Source organism: Teleopsis dalmanni, chromosome 2, assembly GCF_002237135.1.
Source record: "Teleopsis dalmanni isolate 2A chromosome 2, ASM223713v2, whole genome shotgun sequence".
Taxonomy (NCBI): Eukaryota; Metazoa; Arthropoda; class Insecta; order Diptera; family Diopsidae; genus Teleopsis; species Teleopsis dalmanni.
Genome location: NC_051847.1, coordinates 99,337,219 through 99,361,305, shown reverse-complemented (window position 1 = coordinate 99,361,305; position 24,087 = coordinate 99,337,219). Strand labels below are relative to the sequence as shown.

The 24,087-nt window shown below is 30.1% G+C and overlaps 1 protein-coding gene across 1 annotated transcript; it reads left to right on the top strand.

Moving 5' to 3' along the window:
- Positions 1–385: 385 nt before the first annotated feature.
- LOC119684729 (protein apterous) lies at positions 386–22,558 on the top strand (the record flags this gene model as incomplete). The annotated part of the gene is given in 7 exon segments (XM_038098830.1): positions 386–588; positions 653–869; positions 5,875–6,014; positions 13,362–13,535; positions 13,590–13,843; positions 19,760–19,956; positions 22,118–22,558. Coding segments are annotated over 7 exon segments (1,359 nt in total), but the record flags the coding sequence as incomplete, so codon positions are not given.
- Positions 22,559–24,087: the final 1,529 nt, after the last annotated feature.

Sequence of the window (24,087 nt, the reverse complement as noted above, 5' to 3'; positions counted from 1 at the left end):
CATTAGTATTGCCATAAAGTTATCAAATATATAAAAAACAGAATCAATTTATATATTGTATGTATTTTATTGCAGTTTAGAACTCTATATCTCTTAAAAATACTTTTCATAATTCTTTAAAAAAATTATAAATAGTAAAATAGTTTTTAAAATTTGATGTTTTCATAAAATAATTGTAAACTTTTAAGGAATTGGTCATTTAATTTTAAATTCTAGTTTTATTAATATTAGAAATAAATTAAAATAGAATCATGTGGTAATACCATATGTGCTGATCTATTGTATAACTCATTGTTTTATATATGTAATATAAATATTATTCATATCTTTTTTTTTCTATATTTTAATGGAAATTTTTTTAGCTTATCTTTATTTATATTTATAGCAGCAGAGCGCAAGATTTCTCGGACCAGGAGTGAGGGAAAAAAGTTCCACAACACCTGGGTCAAAACAAGTTATAAGTAACTATGAAACTGTTCCAGGTACAAATATTAATCATCAACTTTTTTCTTCCTGTTCTTCATGCACCGATGTTTGTGATCATAGTACAAAGCCTTTTCGATCAACACTTGTTGAATCATTTAAAAGGTTAGTAAGTGCTTACATCAAACCGTTTCCATTTTAACAATGAATATAAAATTAAAATTTATAGTTTTAAGGTAGCCGAACTTGGCGTTTTTAGGGAAAATTCTGGTAAATACTCCACCCAAAAATCTAGTGGTATTAGCCTTGAAGTGAACGATGAGACTAATTCCGGAATGTCATTTAAAACAGAACCATATGGACCACCAAGTAGCCCAGATTCAACAGCGGAACCAAACCTGCCCCGTAACATCGACGACTGCGCTGGATGTGGACGATTTATACAGGTAAAAAAGTGTAAACAGCCTATTTCTCTATAAGCGAAAACTATACTTAAATCGACTGTTGTGTTTTGAATATTTCAAATTTGTTTTAATGAACAAATAATAAAAACATAATACACAACTATTTCATTTGTCGTGTAAACAAATTGGCATTAGATTTATCTTAGAAATATCACAAACTGAAATAGTTAATGTGGATAAATTTATTTCAAAGTTCCTTTCTCATCCGACATTTTGTTAGTGATGTTTTCTTCTCTTGCTATAAGCAGGTTTTTGGTATTGGCTTCGCAAGTATGTTACTAATACTATATGAGATTATTTTCAAAAATAACAATCTAAAAGATAAGAAGAATCTAAGAGATACTATTATTTTGACTGATATAAAATAATTGATCGTATTCTTTATGGAAGAGAAAACAATCATAACCTAAAACATATCAACAATAGATAATAGATTTAAAAAAAATGTTTACTCGGAGGTGAATCATATTAAATTAGAATTGGTTTTAAAAATGCTATAACTACAAATTCTAAAAGCAACTTATAAAAAAGGTTCAATTTATTTCACCTATATTTTTATACCTTTAAGAAAGTTTAATGTAGTGTATAGCGCAAATATTGATAACGTATTTTTATTATAGAAATACATTAAAATTGTAAATGTCCATAGCAAGAAATAATTATAAAAAGTTTTGTGATTTCGGATTCTTAATTGTCTTTAATAACATAGTGCGAACAAAAAATTTCGGAGAATACCTATTATCATGAAAGTGAAGTTAATTTTGATGTCTATATGATAATGTTGAATCCAAATGAATCAACGACAAATCCAAACAGAAAGTCCCGCAGAATTTTACAGAGATACTTTACCCATCATCAGTGGTCTTGGAATTAATTCTTGTATTTAATTATTCGTAAATAATTTTTTTTAAGACTCCAAGTATCAGGAATCGAACTCTTGCCCTGCCAAATTTGAAACTCAGAGTCAGCGCTTCTTAACCAACTGACCCGAAGCCGTACTTAACTTTTGTGTTCGCACAACAAACACTTGCTGTGCTTATATTACAACGAAATCATAAACTAGCTATAGAATATTAATTATACATTCAATTAATTAATTTTATTTCTTTTATTTTTAATTGTTAAATTTCAAGAAGAAAAGCCAATGTTGCGCTTCTTCTATGTCAGAAAGCTATTGGTAAGAAGTGGGGTCTTCAACCTCGCATCACCCAATGGCTATATATAGCTGTTATTAGGCCCATATTAATGTATGGTATTACGGTATGGTGGACAGCTCTTGATAAATCTTCGTACTGCTCAGTACTTAACAGGATTCAGCGTAGAGCTGAACTCTGTATTAGCGGGGCGCTATGCACCACACCATCCATTGCACTAGATTTGATGCTTCAGTTACTGCCAATGGATATTATTAGTAAACAAATGGCAGCTTCATCTGCTTTAAGACTAAAAGCTACCTCACAATGGAGAGACAGTGACTATGGTCATGCCTCCATTCTAAATCTTTTCAATTTTACTCCTAAAAACGTTGATTACATCACACCCACTCTCAACTTTGACAGGAAATTTGATGTCGTGTTTCCATCTAGAGAGGCATGGACGTCAGGTGGACCCTTCTTAGATGAGGGCGTAACCATTTTCACAGACGGTTCCAAAACAAGTAGTGGTGTAGGTAGTGGAGTTTTCTCAGAGGAATTGAACAAATCTTCCTTCTTTAGGCTTCCAGATCATTCCGATAAAAGGAAATCGAAAACTCTCATTGAAATGTCCCGCAAGGACATTGGTCTTCTGGTAGGGTTGATTACAGGGCACTGTAAGCTAGGGAACCATGCTAGAAGACTAGGTCTTCCTTTCAACCAAATCTGTCGTAGCTGTGGGGAGGACGATGAGAGCGCATCTCATCTGTTGTGTTTTTGTCCAGCTCTTGCACGTCGGCGATTTAGTACTCTAGGGGCCCCCTTCCTTGAGGACCTGGACCAGTTACAGGATCGGGCTTTAAATAGCATTTTATGCTTCGCAAAAGGTTCTAGGTGGTTTTAAACCCTGAGATTTTTAGTATTTATATACGGCATCACAATGGGCCAAAAGGCCTAAGTGGATCCACTAGGGATCACCGGTATAACCTAACCTAACCTAAATTTCAATACCAAAAATTCAGCCAAAAATTCAATTAATTAATATAATATGAAAAAGACTTTTTGTTGTTGTAATTCACTACTTTTCAAAAAAAAAACCTCTTCATGAAATATACTAGTCTCTATTAAATACAATAGTCACTTCCGTCTTAAAAATGACGTTAAATTACAACCGTTAATAAAAAAATCGTAAATTGCGGCAAACACTCCATTTTTCCTTTCATAACAATAATATAATTATTGTATATTAATTATAATTATAGGAAGTATTTCTTTGATTTTTGAAGCAAAGTTTTTTCCAGACATATGCATATTAGATACATAGAGATTTACATCAATAGAGTTCCAGCAATAATAGTCAAACTAATATAATCCTACACTAATAATAATATAAATATAAATTTTACACTACATAAACTTTCCATACTATTGGTAACGATACCTCAACTTCTTTAATTATTATATATATAACCCCTAAATAGAACATTTAATTACCATAAATATCAATTGTTTTTATAAAAAATTTCACCTAACATCCAAAATATCTCTCTTTGAACAAAAATAATCAAAATATATATGCCCGATCCATTTGAAATCTGATCCTGAATTTCAACCATAGTGACAACCAAATAGTGAGTGTTAGTGAAATAAAAACAATTTTCTTTTTAAATTAATAGGTTTATCAGTACTGAATCGCTCAACAGATGGTACTGTGACCAGAGCAGTCCTATTGCACCAATTTCACTATTGATTACACAAAGCCCTTTAAAGCTTTGTGGACAAAGTCCAGAACAAAATCTAGAGAACTTCATCTGTTCTGGTGACAGAAATACTATATGAAATAATTTTTTTTTGTGCGTTGTTAAAGCTGGACAGTCACAAAGAATATGTATAGTAATTTCCTCATCTTCGAGGCATAATCTGCATTCCGCAGATAATCGTAGTTTATGAAGATGATATTTCAGACCATAATGTCCCGTAATTAAATGTGTTATCAACTTTAAATTACCTTTGGAGAATTTAAAAATATTTCTGTAAGAGTACGGTTTGATCAGTGCTTTCCTCTATATAAATGAAAAGAACGAAAACCTTTTTTGACAAGATCATATTTGTTTAATTGAAAATAGTTCTCTTTTGATATCCAAATATTTAATGAGATTAATTAATGTTTTTAAGATGCTGAACTCCAGTATCATAATATTATCAAATCTTTCATCCATACAGGCACAGTTTTAATGAAATCTACGGATTTCACGGATTTAAGTTGGTCAACATATTTTTTAACCTGCATGATGGAAGCATCTTGTAAATTCTTATAAAATTTTAAACGCAATTACATTTATGAATAAATTATGATACGTGAACTATTTGCTATCGCTGTAACTTGACATTATATTAATGTCACTCTGAGCACATCGGTCGTAAAAATTAGTAAGAGTGAAGAGTAAAAAATATATTATATTGAGTAAAATACTCACGGAAGCTTACCGAATAGTAAAAAATATGTACGGGAATGAATGACGTTCAAGGGGGCCTTAAAGGTGATGCTAAAGTTCCAAAATCTAGTTGAACATTGAACATAAAAAAAAACCAATCGCTGTATGTCTGCAAGATGTACACAGAGAAAATAAAGATATCGAAAACTATATACTATTAAGTTTTTACTTGAGAATCCAAACGCTAAAGTGAGAAATGGAAGTCACTACAAGAGTTCATTATCTGATTAGAAGTTAGATCAGCAATATACATTGTTTTTTCTTTTCGAAAGTCACACAGCGATCATCCGCCAAACTCACTTCACTATTTCTCAAACTAAAATTATCGAGCAAAAAGAAACTAATCGTATTCTTACTATTCCGTTCATCCGTTCAATTGAAATACTTAAGCAATTCCGGTAGATCAGTATTAAAAATATTTCGAAACATACATTGACTCGGAATCAAACTACTTTGAGTAAAATAATATAAAACTTTAAGAAAAGTGTAAAAAATATATTTTAGGTTTTCTTTTGTTTTGTTGCTAGTGTTATTGTTTCTGGAACATACTGTTTATTAGAATGCATCGGAAAAGTATTTCATTAGCATTAGAAATCAGAAAATAATTCTTTCGTTTGCGCAAAAAAATAACATATTTTATATTTTCGATAAACAAAATATGATACGATTTTGCATACTAAACCCATTTAAATACTGCATATGAATTGCATAACCATGGTAAAAATTTTATTATAATGTATTTACAATATTAAAATTTAAAATTTTGGTTAAGAGTGGAATATTTTGAAACTTCTTCATTTCAAAAATTATGCAGTTAACATTTATATCTTCTGCGCATTGTCTCTAATGACAACAAATTGAACACGGCAAACAGTGTTTCTAACAAAACAGAAAACAAGACCCAGAAGTGGTTCTTCAGTAGATTCCACAAGGTATCCGTTGATAATGTTGACCTAAACGAACATAGGTTCCATTCACCATCATAAAAAATCAACCCATGCTGTCATTGACTGAAATACATTATATTGCATAGAAACAATTACGAAGATTTTGTATGCACCTTATGCTCCAACTAGCAGTCTTAATGCATACATATTCATATCTTTCCTGAAAATAATCATTATAATAATGCAGTTAATATGCAGTATTTAGGGGCTTTCTGTGATTTGCGCTACTGGGAAAATAATTTTGTTTTATTTTCTATTGTTTTTCAAATCCCGTAAAAACGCAACTTTAACTTATTGTATATATCTTCTTTATTGGTTCGAAATGGTTTTATAAGTTCACATTTTTTAAAACTATTTAAATGTATTATTTTATAAAATGTTTTGGTCATTACAATACACTTTTCCATTTCAGGATCGTTTCTACCTCTCCGCAGTTGAAAAGCGGTGGCATGTTAACTGTCTGCAATGTTACGCGTGTCGACAGCCGTTGGATCGGGAATCATCATGCTACTCGCGAGATGGCAACATTTACTGTAAAAGTGATTATTTTAGGTAAGCATACTCCAGTGCTATATATGTAATGAACAATTTAAAGAACTTCCTATCTCTACATATGTACCTATGTCATGTTTACCTACACTTACTATAATTTACCTATATGGTAGTACAATATAACATTAGCAATGACTCAAATTATTTTAAATGCCACTGATTTCTGAAATGACTGGAGTCATGACTGTTCTATAAGAAGTATATTCTAATAATTCTATTACATATTGTTTCAAATTTAGTAATATAAACCGTTTATAATAATTTTAAAAGTCACATACCTATATAAATGGGACATAAAAATATTTAAAATACCATAAACAGTAGCAGAATAGTTTTTAGAACTTAAATCTTTGAATGTAAATAAATAACAGTTCTGTATAATATACATATAATAATAATAATTTTTAGTAGTAATAAATAATGTTTATAGCACATCTTAGGTGAAGCTTCTGAAATAAATTATGACTTTCAAAAATTTAACAAAAGGGAGAGTTCCAAAATGCTGTTATATAAGAACGACTGCTTTCGGAAAACACAAGAAGCTGGTGAATGATTAAAGTTATGTGCCTGAAAAGTACGTGTATAACAATTTCCACGTGTATTCTTTTATTATAAATATTGAAAGCTAAAAGTGCACGAAGAACAAATAACAAAGAGGCTAAAGCCTTGCACTTATACTCGTTCCTACCATTGCGTGCAGTTGAGAAATAAAGGCTCGACTCCACCGAGACTTGCAACTTGGAATGAACAGCAAACTGTACGCGTTTATCAGCTGTAATCTTTTCAGTAGATTAACTATATATGAATTGATTAAGAAATTTGATAACATTTACAAAAGCATGATATGAACGTGTGATAATCTTAAAATTTCAAAAGTACAAATTTTTTAAATTTAAATTAAGTCAAACAATTTCACTTAGCATTAGCATTGAATTGTAAATAATTTTCAGCTCCAAATAAATGATGGTTTATTAACTTTAAAACAGCACCAAAATAGCGTACAACTCTGATTAAATATACTTTAATTATAGTATAAATATCGTTAAAGAAAAAATATTTTCTTTCAAATATTTTTCATTCAAAAATAGTCTTTATAAAAAATTACTACATTCAATTTTATCCATATATCTACAATAGATTACATTGCACCTTACATTTCATATTGTGGAATACTTAATGCTTCATAAAAACAAAACACAACGTATATTCAAAATAAAATTATTTGTGTCTTTTGCTGTTATAAACAAGAGTTTGAATCTTAATTTTTTTCTTCCGAGCACACATTTGTCCCCTTTTTAACCAAAAGACTCATAAATAATTTAAATTTCTGACATAACACTGGCATGCTTGTTCCCTCCCTAACTTCCAAGCGTTTCCTCCCTACACTTTCTTAAAAAAATGAATTATGATTATTGCCATGTAAAAGAGTAGGCAAAATGTCAAAGTGACATCGTCTAATATATGATTATGTTTTCAAGAGCTCGAAATCTGATATTCACATCGCTTATCCATGTAGTTTGGTTAAGCAACTCACCGCAGAATTCTCACACGAATACGAAGTGTTAGAATTGCCAACTTGCTGAGATAAGTGCAGCTCATGTGACACATCAGTTATAAATTTTAAATGTGTGGTATACCATACCACATCCATTCATACGTACACTTTTACGATTCAATCTTCACTATAACTTATTAAATGTGTAGTGAACAAACATACAGACATTCATGCATACTCGCAGATACATATATTTGTGAGTTAGGTGGATTTGTGCACACTCAATGTTTTCGGTAATTCTCTCAATTGTGATTAAAAAAAACTTTCAGATTCACATATGCAATACTAATTATTTTACTTAATTTTAATGGCATATAATGCCAATATCAATACCAAGTTAATGAAAACAAAATATAATAATTAATGTTAATTTTTTCTTGCCGAGAGCGACGCGTCTTTATGACGAAAAGAAACTATTTAAAAGTTACACTGATTCGAATAGCAAAGAAAAGACAAAGACAAAAATTTAGTTAATTTATAAAAATTTGGCTGACCATACAACTGACCATTCCGAGTATTGCTAAGTACTCATCATCAGTGGTCTTATAGTCCATATATAATTTGTTTCGACTATAATAATGCCTTGATCGCTTTTTTATAAAACTAAAAAATCCGACTAAAATCCAAATTGTGACTCTGCGTATTTTTATTTGAATTTTTCCAATTTCTTTATTTGCATCTACATCTACATTGACATTGGGAAAAAATCACTCAGCGCTCTTAACTCTTGTTCTACTTAATTTTTTTGACTTAAGATTATCTAAAATATTTTCTATAAAATTATATGGTTGAAATCTGTTCAGGTCCTTGAAGATTGCAGTAATTCCTTTGCGAAATAGTTTAGGTGGGACAAAGATATGATAGTTAAATCTTTCACATCTTCTATTACTGTGGTTGTGCTAACTGCTCCATTTGAAGCATGTCAAAGAGTGTTTGTTATCTTTTGCTGTAAATATAAAATTATCGGTAGTTAGATCTAGTGACTCAGTCCCATAAATAAATATCATTTGGCCATATGGACTTTAACATTGCTTTATAAACAATAAGTTTGCTGTATAAGGGAGTTTGGAATTTCGGTCTAGTAACCAGAATATATATACTGTAATTTAGTATGTAATATAAAAATATCAATATATATAAATATAAAAATATGTTTCTTCCTATAATTTAACTTTTAAAATACTGCTTCTACATTTCTGAAAGCAACATAAGATCCTTTTTTCAAAATTGTTTGATATAGTGTTTTGAGTCTGAGGCTGCAATGTAGTTTGAAATTCCATGACTATACACAAGTTACAAAGTCAATAGGATTTTATATTCAAATAAAAATTGTTAAATTATTAAAATTAAATTTGCTTAGTAATGCCGTTTTGGATTGGCAAATCTGGGGTACACTTCCAATCAAAATTAACTTTTAGTGCAATTTTCATTTTCAATTGGTTAATATCGAGCGAAATGTTTAACATTCGGCCTATAAGTAAATTCTAACTAAGGGGCCCCTACCAACATCTTTTTATACTCTTTACACAAAAAAATGTGAAAAGGGTATATAAGGTTTGTCAAGATTTTCGTAACGTATTAAAGGAAACGTCGGAAATACCATTAAGTATATATCAGTACAGTATATATATAGTTTTTCAGTTCAAACTACTCTCTCAGCTTTTGAACTCTTCCAATGAAACTTTACACACATACTTTTCGGGAGCGGACCATTTGTTCACCATTTGATTTGATTGAAATTGGACACCTATTTCTTATAGCTGTGATATAAACTTAACAATCGGATATGAGGTTTCTCCGTTTTTAATAAAGGTATTCAAATGGAATTTGGTATATACAGTACTGATATTTGAGAATGTCTTCTAACACTACTTCGATATATTAGATTACTCTAAAAATGTTCAATTTGGCAAGAAAATTTGACAGATTGAAAGTAAATCAAGATGGAATACAGATTTACCAATTGAAAGCACCATAAAATATCTTTTCTTCATTATAATTAATAAAAAGGTTATGAATTTTTAAGGATTATACTATAAAACGTAAATATTGACCTGAGTAAACTGTGTCCAAACTGCTTTCTAATAATAAAAATTATATATATCTGTTTATTTATCTCGCTCCACATAAATATGAGATAAATTCCGCATTTAAACTGATTTTTCGACAAATAAAAGATATTGACAAACAATATCATGTAGAATCAATAAAATATAACTGTGAGACATTTTAAAATATTTTTATTTATTCGAGATGCGTACTTAAGTAAACAAGATCTTTAATAAATAAAAATATCAACAACGTTTATTCGAAAACCGATTTATTTTGTTTAGAATAATTTCTATTCGACTCAATAAAGCTGTTTGCCTACATAGTCGAAGAGCATTTCGAATTAGTATTTTAGATCGTCTACCAAGATATCCTTCGGCATGTCACTATAAGCTTTCTGGATGGTATTTATATTCATCATATTTTTGAAAATATGGAAAGTTATTGACAAGTAATTGTAGTCAAATTTTATCAAAAATACAAAATTCCATAACTCGAATTTCTATAGCTCGAACTAAATAGAGTGCAACAGAGTTTAGAAAGCAAATTACATAAAATTACAAAAAAAATCTTTAGCTCGAAGTCTCCATTAGTCGAATTTTTTCTTTGCTAAATCGTACTACGAATTATGAAAGTATGACTGTAGTTTCTTTCGACTCAATATAGCGATTTACATAGTCTTAAAACATTGCAAATTAGTATTTCAGATCGCCTGCCAAGATATCCTTCAAGATTTCGGTACAAGCTTTCTGGTTAGCTTCTTCACGCTTAGAAATGCTTAAACGCTTTGTTTCCTCAGCAACCGAATGAATATGAAAAGTTGTTGACAAATAAAATATGATTTGTAGGTAAAAAAGGTGAACGATGAGATGGCGCATAATAGGACATCTTTCTATGCAACTTTTTATCCAAATACGACAAATACAATGCATCAAACACTATAAACTCCTAAGAAAATATTATCCGTTAACGATTCCAGAACGAATCGTTTTTAAACAATATTCTTGAAAAAGCAATATTGCTTCACTTTTTAGTTCTTTAAACAAATTTTATTTTTAGCTTATCTGACTACTTCCAATGAAAACTTGAGCACTTGGTTTTTGAATCATATTCATAACACTACGTTTCATAATCAAAGATAATATTTAAAAGGAACTTTTTAATCTTTTTAAATTCCTTGATGATATTCTTCGCATGTTAAATTGTGAGCAATTTCTAGTCGTCATTCGACTGGTGCGGAACTAGCCGTGTATGCATTCTTTAGTAGCCAAATAATTGTTTTAGATATGCTTAATTCCAATACAATGAAAATCAATGAAAAATTTAGACTAATGTTAGATGTAATGTACACCACTTAAGAATACTGTCCCGGGGTTTGAAATTACACCGAGTTTCATTAAAATTTTGCTAAGTTAAACGAAAACTTAATATTATATTCATATTCTTTTAGTATCCATAACACAAATTACTGTCGCTTCAGATGCTTCTATCTATCTAACTTCTCCATTTATATTTAACCAAATGTTATTGTCCAAATAGTCTTGTTTACAAAGTAATAGTAATAAATAAGTAAGTGATTGTTTTTTAAGAAAACTATATACATATAAATCTATGCCGAAGCTGAAGTTAACCCTTATCTTCTAAGTTTTTAATTTTTTGAAGATAAAAACATATTTCATTCAAGTTCATTTCGTAATATTTGTAAAAATATTCCCGATTTCTCAAATTTTTCAATCATACCGTAAGAATGTTGTACATAGCTAACATCAGATCGGATACTTTATTTCAAATGGAAGGTATTCTAATTTTGTAATACAATACCTACATTTCGAAAACACCGCTTCAGCATTTTTCACCCAACGAAGAGCACTCATTGGGTTTGTAATACAAGAAGGTAACGTAATGATATTTGAGTTCATGATAACATGCTGTGAACCATATACAGGATTATACGCCACATTTGTTTTTTTAAAAAAAGCATCATATCTCACCACCACTACTTCCACTGCTACCACTGCTACATCAAATTTCCTAGTCTCCTTTGCTTTCGAAAAATGTGGTTTTTCAAAAAGGCGGAATAAATATTTTATCCTGCAGAGATAATTCCTAAGTATCGCCACGCTCCCATCATTAAATAACAGATTTGATTTTTTATTTTATTTTTTTTAATTCATAAAAGAAAACAAATACTTTTTATTTTGTAAATAATATTGACTGTCGAGTCAACATCTCTGAAACCATTCGTCAGTGCATACAGTATTTAAATAAAGTTCATGATTTAGTAGTTTATTTATGAACGCTTTTGATTTCTTTATACATCTATACATCTATATCTTCAAACCCAGAGCACATAAATGCGAGTATGAAATGGTATTGTCTGTCGGTCATAACACACGAATGATGTGATTAAACTAACTAAAATTAAATATAAGAATTCCATTTCAGTTAATAATAATGCTGATTCTCACGAATAATCGTGAGTTCGCCGACAATTCTTTAAGACTCTTTTAATCATCATAGTTACCGGTATTGCTACTGCTGCCGTTAATTCGCAATGGAAGCAGTAACATGATTCTCGGTTCACTATAATTTAAAACTTGTAGCGCAGCAATAAAAACACGCAAACTTTTTGCGTGTTCGTTTTCAGATTTAAAGTATATGTGAACGACGAAAGTAAAGTGAAATTAATTAAACGTTACATGTGGTGAAATTATTTCCGTTTTTTATTTCCATATATTATGATAGCAAAGAATGACGAATTATTTTCCTATCGAAAACAATATAAAAATATAAGAATAGTTTTGTACATAAGTTTTGATCATTTCTAAAAATAGTTTTTATATCATAATAAAAAAATTTAAAACTCAGATATATAACTATGCATAAACCTAGAAGCTTATATGAACTAAATCTTTAATGCAATAAGATTAAAAGATTCATAAAGGATTGCATTTTTGTTTCGCTTGCGAACTTATCATTTATTTTGGTAATTTACAATAACTCTTTAAATATGAATATTACTTAATCACTTGGCCGCGTCGAGTAACCTCTGCCAGTCAGCCCGATTAGTTACTCGTTGTCACCAGTTAGTAGTAACTAGCGCCCCAAATCATTGGTTACCTGGTTCTTGCACCGAAAATGCGAGCGTCCTCTACCGCATTTTCCACCTGAGGGTACCCAATCGCACACCTTTGTAGCTCTAGCACTTATTTTCATTCGCACGACATGACCAAGCCAGCGAAGCCGCTGAATTTTTATGCGTTTAACTATGTCAATGTTGCAGTATAGCTCATACAGCTATAGATCGTTCCATCTAATTCGATACTCGTCGCCAATGTGTAATTTTTCTGTCGAATGCTTCTAACGCCTTCTCATCACTGTTAGTAATTATCAAGCTTTTACACCATACAGCAGGACAGGCATGATAAGAGATTTGTAGAGCATGATTTTTGTTTGTCGAGAGAGGGTTTTATTTCTCAATTGCCTACTTAGTCCAAAGTAACATCTGTTGGTAAGAGTGATTCTTCGTTGAATCTCTAGACTGACGTCATTAATATGAATATACCTTTATATATATATACATATATCATATCATATTTTAAATAAACTCATGTATGGGAAAAAAAGTGTAGGTAAAAATAATTGTCATTACATATTCAGTAGATAAACTTTGTAATATTGTAAATAAATATATTATTTTATTTAAATAATTTAATCAATTGATAAAGTCTTTTTGTCGACAGTTTTTTTGGTACAAGGCGGTGTTCTCGTTGTCTAGCAAGTATAAGCTCATCTGAACTAGTGATGCGTGCAAAAAATTTGGTATTTCATGTTAACTGCTTTTCTTGTGCAGTATGTCGATCTCCACTTACAAAAGGAGATCAATTTGGAATTGTTGAATCACTAGTTTATTGCAGGTATGCAAACTGAACCATTTTTATTAGTATAGCAAATATAAGATATAATTACAGAACCCATTATGCAGTAGCACGAGAGGAAGAAACGTCGACGAATTTATCAAATTCAACTTTTACCTATGTTTCCCAATTTGGATCACCTCATCATGATTCATCGAGTCCTCATTCAGATCCTAATCGCATTGTTCCTAGTAACATTTTTGTCCCTTCATCTCATATTATGCCAGGATTACCGCAGCCACCACGCCAAAAAGGAAGACCGCGAAAAAGAAAACCGAAAGAAATAGAAGCACTAACTGCCAATATGGGTAATTATAAAATTAAATATAGTTATTTGTGTTGAAAATATATAAGTTCTACAATATTAAACAATATTTGAATTAAGTGTTTAGTGAATTGTTTTTCTTCGCCTAACTAGAGTTAATAGATTCAGCGCATTTTTTAAACAAAGCTGGCCTACAAAATTATGAGAGATCTTATAAAAGATAATTTTATATATTATAATACAAGTATTAATATTAAAGACATATTATATGAAGTTAACATTCTAAATTTGATATTTCCCATATTTGTGCTACATATTTACTTCGTATCCAAACATTTTTATTATTATTATCATTATTATTAAATGGACTACAAATTGCAGTGTTGTTGACACCATTCAACTTCTTTTTAATTAATTGAAAAAAACTTGAAAACGTTTCTTTTACACAAAAAAAGAATTATTGTTACTAATTCACAAAGATTTTAAAGTACGAAGGTCTATTGGGATAAACCAACATCTGAAAGCCGTTATGCCACTATTATAATTTTTATACAGTATGTCCTCGATAATCCAGACAAATATGTTTTTGTTTAATATAAAAAAAATTACTGTAATTTATGTTATTCGAGTCACAGTAGTAATCATCAAAAATGTCAGTATATTTAGTTAATAGTTAGTATATTTATACTATACTTATGCCATATAATACGAAGTCTGTCTTATGTCAATTATTGCCAACATTTTTTATTTATTTTCGCTTTGCTTCATGACAAGGAATGCGTTAGCCTCCTTACGGTATCATTTCGTACTAATAAAATAATATTGAACTATTTTTAAATGTTCTGAATATATTGTTTTAAGACCTGTGTCGATAAATAAATATTACTACCATATCTATCCAAAGATATAAAACAATTTTTTTTTGCCAATATCTTCACTTAACGTATGAAGTGGTGGCGCCACATTTCATCAGAAACATTTTTGCTTATGCGCTGATCCATAACAGCCATAAAACTGGTAATAAAACTTGTGCTAACAAAAATTCTGAGAAATGCTTAAACTTAATAGCATCAAGTTCGTCCGCAGAGAGCTAAAGAACCTCTTAATTGTACATATATAACAATCATTTGCATTGTTAATGGTTTTGCTTTAATATTTTTTAAAAAAATTTACATGTATTAACAGTTTGAGTATAACATCAAATTTTCCCAAGTGTTTATAATGCTAACTCTTAAACGCGTTCCGCTGTTCCTCCTGTAGGTTAAAAACAATTAAAAATTTTAATCGGTTTAGAAAGATAATAAAATATTATTAAAATATATACATCTTCAGTTTAACCTGCAAAATATGCCATAAAATATTTATTTTTTAGTGCACTTTTAAGCATAATTCAGTATATTTTCGTATACTCTTAAATCATTGAAGTAATCATAAAAAATTATTATTTAGACATTTCCATGACAATTATTCAGAGATGTTCTAAATTTCCTTTAAAAAAAAAATTAAAAAATTCTTCCTTCAAGTGTGAGTGAAATGTGCAAATCTCAAAAGTTTCAAATTTTCTATACCTACAAAAACAATTCACATTTTGCGTAAAATTACACATTTGCTACAACCGAACCCATTTCTCAAAATCGTATGAAAATATTCTGTATAGTTGCATTGCAGTAAAATTTGTAAGAAAAATGTGATACTGAAGGCATATATAAGACTTTCACTTCCCTTTATTATGGGGCTCTTTCACAACCAAGCCGCATCATCCACATTTCTTATATAAATTTTAATGAAAAATGCAAATAACATATCAGCGGTTTTCACTCTGTCTTGGAAACTCATTGCAAGGTGCACGAAATGCATAGATTGCGCAAGCTTGCAATGAACAACAACAAAACACACGCCCAAAGTTTCTTGCAAATGCTTGCCATCTTTCTATACCTACACCCATGTACAGTGCCTATACCTAAACCCATATTAGTTGTTATCGAAGATATTTTTTTTAAATTTGTTTTTTAATTTTTGCATTCGCTGTGGCAATAACTTTGTTCAGCCAAATTTATTTTTTTTTTTTGGTTTTTTTTTTATTTTAAAAAATTAAATATAAGAGAAAATGAAATGAAATGAAATGAATTTAGAAGCAAATTAAACATTTTATCTAAAAAAATTTTTTGTTGATGAAAAATCGCATAATTAACAGGAAACAAATAATGCTAAACTACAATTTGCTTGCTGTGCCAATAATTACGTTCGGCACTGTATGGTATATACGCTTGCAACGAAACAAAAAATGAACAAAAGCAGCTGTTTTGATATCTGTTGCTTCACATGTGAATGTGGTTTGCTTGATGGCTACTATATAAATTATCGATCAGTTTTAATATTTTATATCGCATGAAAATATGCGGCACATATCGAAGATAAATCGTTAACAATTCACATATAAGATTTCTTAAATTTCACAAGTTTCATATGAAAAGTGCACGAGTGACAATTGTCCGCATAGCACAAAAACTTAAACAAATTAATGCTTGACAGTTTGACTCTTGATATACGCTAATGTTTGACCAATTGTTGGAGCACCCAACGGAACTAAATGTATCGTCTGCATTTATGAAACAAAGCAAAAATATAAAATACCCGCGCACAGTGGTTCAATAACCAATTTTATTAGCCCAAAATCTAAAAATTTTAGATCAATACTCTAACTAGACGAAATTCAAAACTTTTTTGTAAATATTTCTCATTAACATATACGAGAAAAAGTTATATCGTCTAGCCGAAGGAACTGTAAAACTTTAATTGTTGGATTGACATGACATTGTCGCATCACATGCACATAAACTAAACCTAATTCACTGCGATGCTTGTAGGAAATGCAACGAGCCGAACGTTGGAGTATCTGCTGTGTAACTACCCGTCTCTCTCGAATTACCGGACTGTCAGTTCTACCTGAGGTTTCTGTTGAAATCCTAATAAAATTCACTAAAAACACGCTCATCCTAAACGATGCACACTATCGCTAAAAAAAAGACAAAAAAAAAATTAAGACTGATTATTAATTAAGACAATGGACCTTAGTGGTCTACGCGTGACCTTTTTAGTCATAACCTATTTTGTCACTAACATATTGATTTAAAAGTTCATTGTCTTTTATTTAAAAAATTTAATAATTTGAAAATTTAATATTTTTTTTTACTTATTGCTTAATTTTGACACTAAATACTTTTATTACAATTTACAATTTATTTATTTTTTTTAATTTTTTAATTAATTTCGTACAACATTTCTTAAAATAGTTCCATGTGTTTATTATTAATAAAAAAAAACTTTTATTGTTTAAGCAATTAAATTTAAAGTTTTTTCAAATCTAAGCAAATAAGATTTGTAAAAGATCTTTACAGGTCACCTAAAAACAATGTCCTCGAAATACTGAAAACGTATAGTATCTACCCTATTAGTTTCGTTGAAGCTAATAGAAATATATTTCTATTATAAATTTTTGTAATAATATTTCTAGAAATATTATTACAACTTGGGAACTAGTCATCGCGTCACTGCATCCTCGAGGATTATTGTGACATACCCACTTCAGTTCCATAGACGAGTAGCAGTTAAGAATGCCAATATGTCCTTTGGAGAGATGTTGCCTAATTCCGTTATAAGCGAATAGGCAGTGGATAAGTAGCGAAGTCTGAGTCTTGCAAGACAATCACAGTGACACAAAATGTGTTCTCCTGTTTCCTCTTCTTCGTAACAAAGTCTGCAGCTATCGTCTCCAATAATACCTAGATTCAATAAATGTTTTTTAACTCCGCAGTGTCCAGTTAGAAATCCTGTGACAAGTCGGATGCCACTTCTGTTCAGCATAAATAGCTCCCTAGTTCTGGCTTTTGATCGAAACGGCATGAATATATAGAATATATAGAATATAGAATAAAGAATATATAGAATATATACTAACAATGATTAGTATTAAAGTTAGTTAAGTTTTGACAAATACTATAGCTGTCTTTAATTATATTATTTGTAAAGGAGCATCTAGTCAACTTCACAAATAAATAACGATATCAAGCAGCCCTCAGGTCGCAGAGTTTAAATTTGACGAAGACGTCGGTGGCAAAGTAACAACCGTCAATCACATGTGTTATCTGGCACCGGTTGTTATAAACGGAACGCAAAAAGGTATAGTGGATAAATATTCTATCAAAGAATTATCATTCAGAACAAAGCCAGAACTATATGAAGTTGCAGTGAGATCAATATTGTACTATGTAGCACAAATGTGGGTGAAACAAAATCAGTGGAAAAACTTCATTCTGGTTGTGTTTATTCCATTATTAAACATTAACCAATAAGATCAAAATCAAATGATTTCTCTGGAGCCTTATCACCTTTATATATTTTAGCTCTTGATATACATTTCAAGTATATGGTAATAATTTTTATATGGATCGTTACCGGCGTCTATAAGAAAAGTAACAATTATTTTACATGTAAAAATTTAGCAAATATCCGACAATTTCACTAGGCGATAACAATTCTACTATTTTACTTATTGCAGGAGCTATAAGAAATAGTTTTAAAATTCATGGGGAGCTTATAAGCCGTTTAGGGTACTACGGGTACAATTTTTTGTAAAGCCAACGTTAAATATAAACTGGTCGAAATGTATGCTAAAGGATGAAAATTAACATATTCTGCCTATATAGTATATGTAAAAAGATATATATATACAGTAAAGATCGGATTATATATTACTTATTAGAATTTGTATTATATTAGAATTATCGCAATCAAATTTTCGAAGCAAAACAAAAGAAATAATAAAAATTATAAAAGAATACCTATTTTCAGAATGACCGCAAAAACCACAGTTGGATAAGCAGAAAAATGTATTTTTTCTTAACCAACCTAGGTTTAAGTTAAATTAAATTTTAATTGTAGTCAATTTTGTATGATTTTCTTATGCCATGTTTTCACTATGTCATTTTAAATGACAATTAAAATTAACTGGTGTGTCAAATGCGTTTTCATTACATGACAAGAACGCAAATATGACATCATATGACTACAGTTTTCATTATACTGACAATATTTGTTATTGTAAATGGCATATTGAAAAAAAGGTATTATTACCTGAACGTGAAAAAACTACTACCACGGACATACCAAAATATACATACCTTCTGCTCAAAAAGTATCCGAATTTTGTTGTTTGTTAACTACTCCTTAAGTAATAGACCTTTTTCAAAAATTTTTGTTATGTTGGTACACCCTTTCTTGACATATGGTACAAATTTGAGCGCCATCTGTCAATTAGTTTGTTTACAGCAGCTGTTAATGTGAGACTACCTCAAGTGCATTTAGCGATTTTTACTATGGAAATTCTTGTTGTACGCGATTTTGTGACCAAACACTGCACCACTGTCATCGCTCAGACACCATATTCCCCAGATCTGGATCCGTGCGACTTTTTCCTGTTTCCGAAACTCAAATTGCCCCTTCGTGGTAAGCGTTGTGAGTCGATTAAATCGGTAAAAGAGAATTCGCTAAAGGAACTAAAAGCCATACTTTCACGGGCCTACGAAAAGTATATGGAAGATTGGGTTAAGCGTTGGCACACATATGCCATCGCTTCAGAAGGAGCATATTTTGAAGGAGATAAAATAAATTTGAAATAAAATTTAAATTTGTGTGTTTTATTTACAAAATCCGAGTACATTTTGAGCAAAAGTTATGTATATTAAGCCGATTTCAATATATAGTTGACAGGGCGTCAACATTTTTCAGCTAGTTAATCCGCTTCAATTATTCTGATATTAATTATTTTCAAAAATTATTGAATAAGGTCATTAAGAACAAAATTAGTTACAAATTAATTATATAGTCTACATTATGCGCTTATGATGTGTTAAATGTTAATTAAATAATACTTAATATATTTATTTATTTAATAACACAGATTTGAGCACTGAATACCTTGATTATGGTCGAGCCTCACATCTAACTTCATCATCACGAACAAAAAGGATGAGAACGTCTTTTAAACATCATCAGTTACGAACTATGAAATCTTATTTTGCAATAAATCACAATCCAGATGCGAAAGATCTGAAACAATTATCACAAAAAACTGGTTTGCCAAAAAGAGTACTACAGGTTGGTATTTAATATAATTAGTCATAGAGAGCTTAAGTCTCGTTAAGATAACTTTGAACAAAATTTTATTTATGTTTAGATTCTATTAAATCAGATATAAATTAGAACAAGAAAAGTTTTTGTATTATAATTACAGTTTAAAAACAAATATAACGCAGTTGAATCTGTTAATGATTTTTTTTTTGATTTTGTGCACAGAGTCTTAAGATAAAACATTGCACATATGTACGTATACTTCCTGTTTTTACTATACAATTATTTAAAATCCTTTTTGTAATTCACTGACTTTAAGGGAGACAATTTTTGTATTTTATTAATAATTGACGACGCAAATTTTATCTGAATTATATTAAGTTTCCGGTGAGTATGTACTATCCAAAAGCATAACAAGATGGAAGACATCATAGTTATCCTAGCTTAGTTTTTGATTATCATTTTAAGTGGCCAAAAACTCTTACTATTTACAAAAATATTCAATTAGTATATCAAATAGTATTGGATGATCGTCGAGTTAAAAATTGGAAAGCTTGCTAAGGCTATGGCTATTTCACCTAAGTATATTTGAAAACTAATCTAGAAACCGTAAGTTGGGAGTCGATTTTCCTCACCAAACAAACTGAAATATTCATCAGGCTCTGCAAAACGGTTTAATCTTGAAAAATTGCCACTAGACCAGAGGAAGACTTCAATCGTGATCAGTATATAAAACTGTCGGAGACCTTTAAAAACACTAGTTTAAAATTACATAAATTGCATTGCTGGTTGTCTGTTGGTTATTAAAGATGTTTTATTTTTTTTTGATTTAGTAGGTTGCTTCAAGTTAACATTGAGGAGACATTCAAAAGGTCCCAGTTCTGTCTAATGGAATACGATAGTTTCTTCTTTAAAAATGTTTCAGTTGTAAATAGAATAAGAATTGATTATGTTTGGTAAAGGAAGAGTAGTTTTTTTATGCAATAAAAGCGAAAAAGGTTGTTAATAGCATTCGTGGTTATGATAAAATGACAAAAATATGGCTAGTCATCTCACCTGCCTCCAAGCAGAGCCGATATTCTATTTACTAGGATTCTATCCAAGGTCTACATCCATAGCGATCTGTTTTAATTTTATGTCAAAAATTTGTTTGCTAACACACTGGTTCTACAGTTAGTTTACAATCATCTGAATTATGTAGCATTGGCGGCTTTTGATTATTTAGTAAGTTCGGACAAATTATGTAATTGATCTAACTATTGTAGAATTATTACATTGCAATGGATTACAGCCTGACTAGCTATGCATCATTGCATCAGTTATTTCTTGCTTCACACTAGCTGACATTGGTCAGAGTAGTCAGTGTTGATACAGGCTTGGACGCTTTTTAATCTTTTGGTAAGACTTACTCGAGTTCAAACTGCGATAGCGTCAACTTCCACTAGAAAGACCCTGAACCATAGTTTCAGGTATAAAGTATTGGAACGAAATACTACTACATCAACTCTTTAGTAGCGGTCTTTCACACATATTGATAATTGAAGATATATCGACAATGTTTACTATCTTTTTGACAAATAGAAACCCATTCTTTGGTTAGGGGATAACTACACATACTAAGCAATTTGTTATTATACCAGTACATTATTCCTCCAAACTGGTGAACAGCGTAACAATGCGTCTGTAGTTTTTCTGCAATGGGTCTGTTATAATTCGACAATTACTTTGTGATTCGAAGTAAATTTTCCAGTTGAATCTTTAACCCTACGTAATTTTACTAATAATATCTGTAGGAATGGTGAAAAATCAATGGTACCAGAGGAGTGAGACGAAAAAATTCTACATCGCACTTACCTATTGAACCCATTGTAGCACCTATTAGCCAAGGTTTTGCGGCGAAAAAATTGAAATTTTAAATAAATGTGCAGTAATGACATTTATTTAAACTTTAGAAACATTTGTTTAGTTTATTAAATTAAACATAGTATTAAATAGTATAGAATTGTATTAAACAATACTATTCAAGTTAAACTAACATGTCTAGTAGAAATTAGAAATAACAATTTTGACTTTAAATCAAACCATTAGTATATAAGTAGAATTTACATCTTGTTAGTTTATGATATTATGTTCTACTCGTATTTTATTTTTATTCAATTTTTAGTAATTATTTCTTTTAAACTTTTAGGTATGGTTTCAAAATGCAAGAGCAAAGTGGAGGCGAATGATGATGAAACAAGATGGCAGTAGTATGTTGGAAAAAGGCGAAATACCTCTTGACCTGGATAGCATATCTGCACACAGTCCTACCTCGTTTATAATGGGTAGAAGAAGTACTTCACCACCCCATAATTTAGATTAGTTGCTAGAGATAATTATATGTAAGCAACATCTTATGATGGGTTGACGATCGGCAGGGAATATACCGCCTTTCTTTACAGTAGTTTACTTGAAAAATCAATTAAAGTTATGTACATTACCCATATTACATTCACTGCTAACATAAAATTCAAAAATGTATATTAGAGTTATATTACTTATAACTACATTTTTTTTAGATTACTTATCACTGGTTATGTCTTTATTTCTATGAATAGAGGACATCTATTCGAGTGTAACCGTAACAATTATTTTGTACGAAATATAAATATAATTTATGTCTTTTTATAATGTAAATGTAAATAAAATTATTCGTTATAAAACCTACGCGCTAACACAAAGATTTCAAACAATTTATTCTATAATAAAAAATTATTTCTAGTCAATTTTCAATATATAAAATATATTTTAAATGTTATAAATAGTTTCTTTTTCGCAGATATGTTTATTTATATAACTCAGTTTTTAGTTACGTTCAGTTTTAATATTAAAAATTATTTCGTATAGATCAAACTTAGTGTTAGTTAAAGTTTCACTATATTCAGTAATACAGTTTAAAATTTGTGGTAATATACAAAGTAAAAGAGTGAAGATGTTACAGAGCGATTATGTTTAACTCTCGACCACTCGCGTGTTTATTTTCGAATACCGACATACGCGAGGAGTTACAGGCAAATAACTAATTAATTTATTTAGTCTAGAAGTAATCAGCTGGCTTCTTTTAAATAAAGTTCTTTTAATAAGTTTATCAATTGATTTATATTAAGAGATATAAAACTACTTTCCTCACGAATATTTCAGCAAATTTCAGTAATTTCGTGATTTTATTGTGAAACTGAGAAACATGGTCTTAACATTCTTAATTATAGCTTCTAAACATGGCTCTGAGCTTTCGCATTGTACAAATATGTTTCAAAATTCTAAAAACATACATATTTACTAATATAAAATATATGTGATATATATAGCACATATATATATAATATATAGCAACTGTTCATAGTACACATATAATTTGTTAATATATAAGATATGTTCAATTTAAATTTTCGATGAATAATTCGAAGTTTTCGAGCATTCGAACAGTTTGAGTTTACTCCATTTCGAAATTCTGTGAAATTCGCAGAATATAGAAAATGTGATTGGTTATGTCAGAGTACACACAACAACACAAGTTCAATCCGATCACCAAATAAAATACAATTGCTCAATGTTTGGATCCACTGATGTTTCTTCTATTCTTCCATATATCTTCTATATTTATATAAAGCAACTACAATGCGATTGGTTCTTACGTGTCCTTTTTCAATTTCAGCACGAAGTATGAAATGCATTATTTTTTTGTGTGGTAGAACAGGACAGGTCAGCTGATTTTACACCACAACTGAAGGCTCAGTTAGACGGTAGGTAACGTAAGAAATTAATTCAAAGCGAAATGCACCACCATCCAAACTTGTGTGTTTAATAGAAACAAAATAAACAAAGTACACCGTTTTTGTTTATATCGTTGCTATCAAATAAGCAGGTCTGGTTGGTTGTGAATTTCGCTTCGAATTAATTTCTTACGTTACCTACCGTCTAACTGAGCCTTAAATCAGCTTTAACTTACGTTGAAATCAACAACAAATGTGGTGATTAATGCTGAATTGCTTATATACGTAACACGACTAAATGCGTATCTTTCTCAATTTAAAATTTTCCAGGCTCACAATAGTTACGGTAGGAACGTAAGAGAAATATTATATTAGCTGTTATAAATAAACTATTTGCCGATCGGGG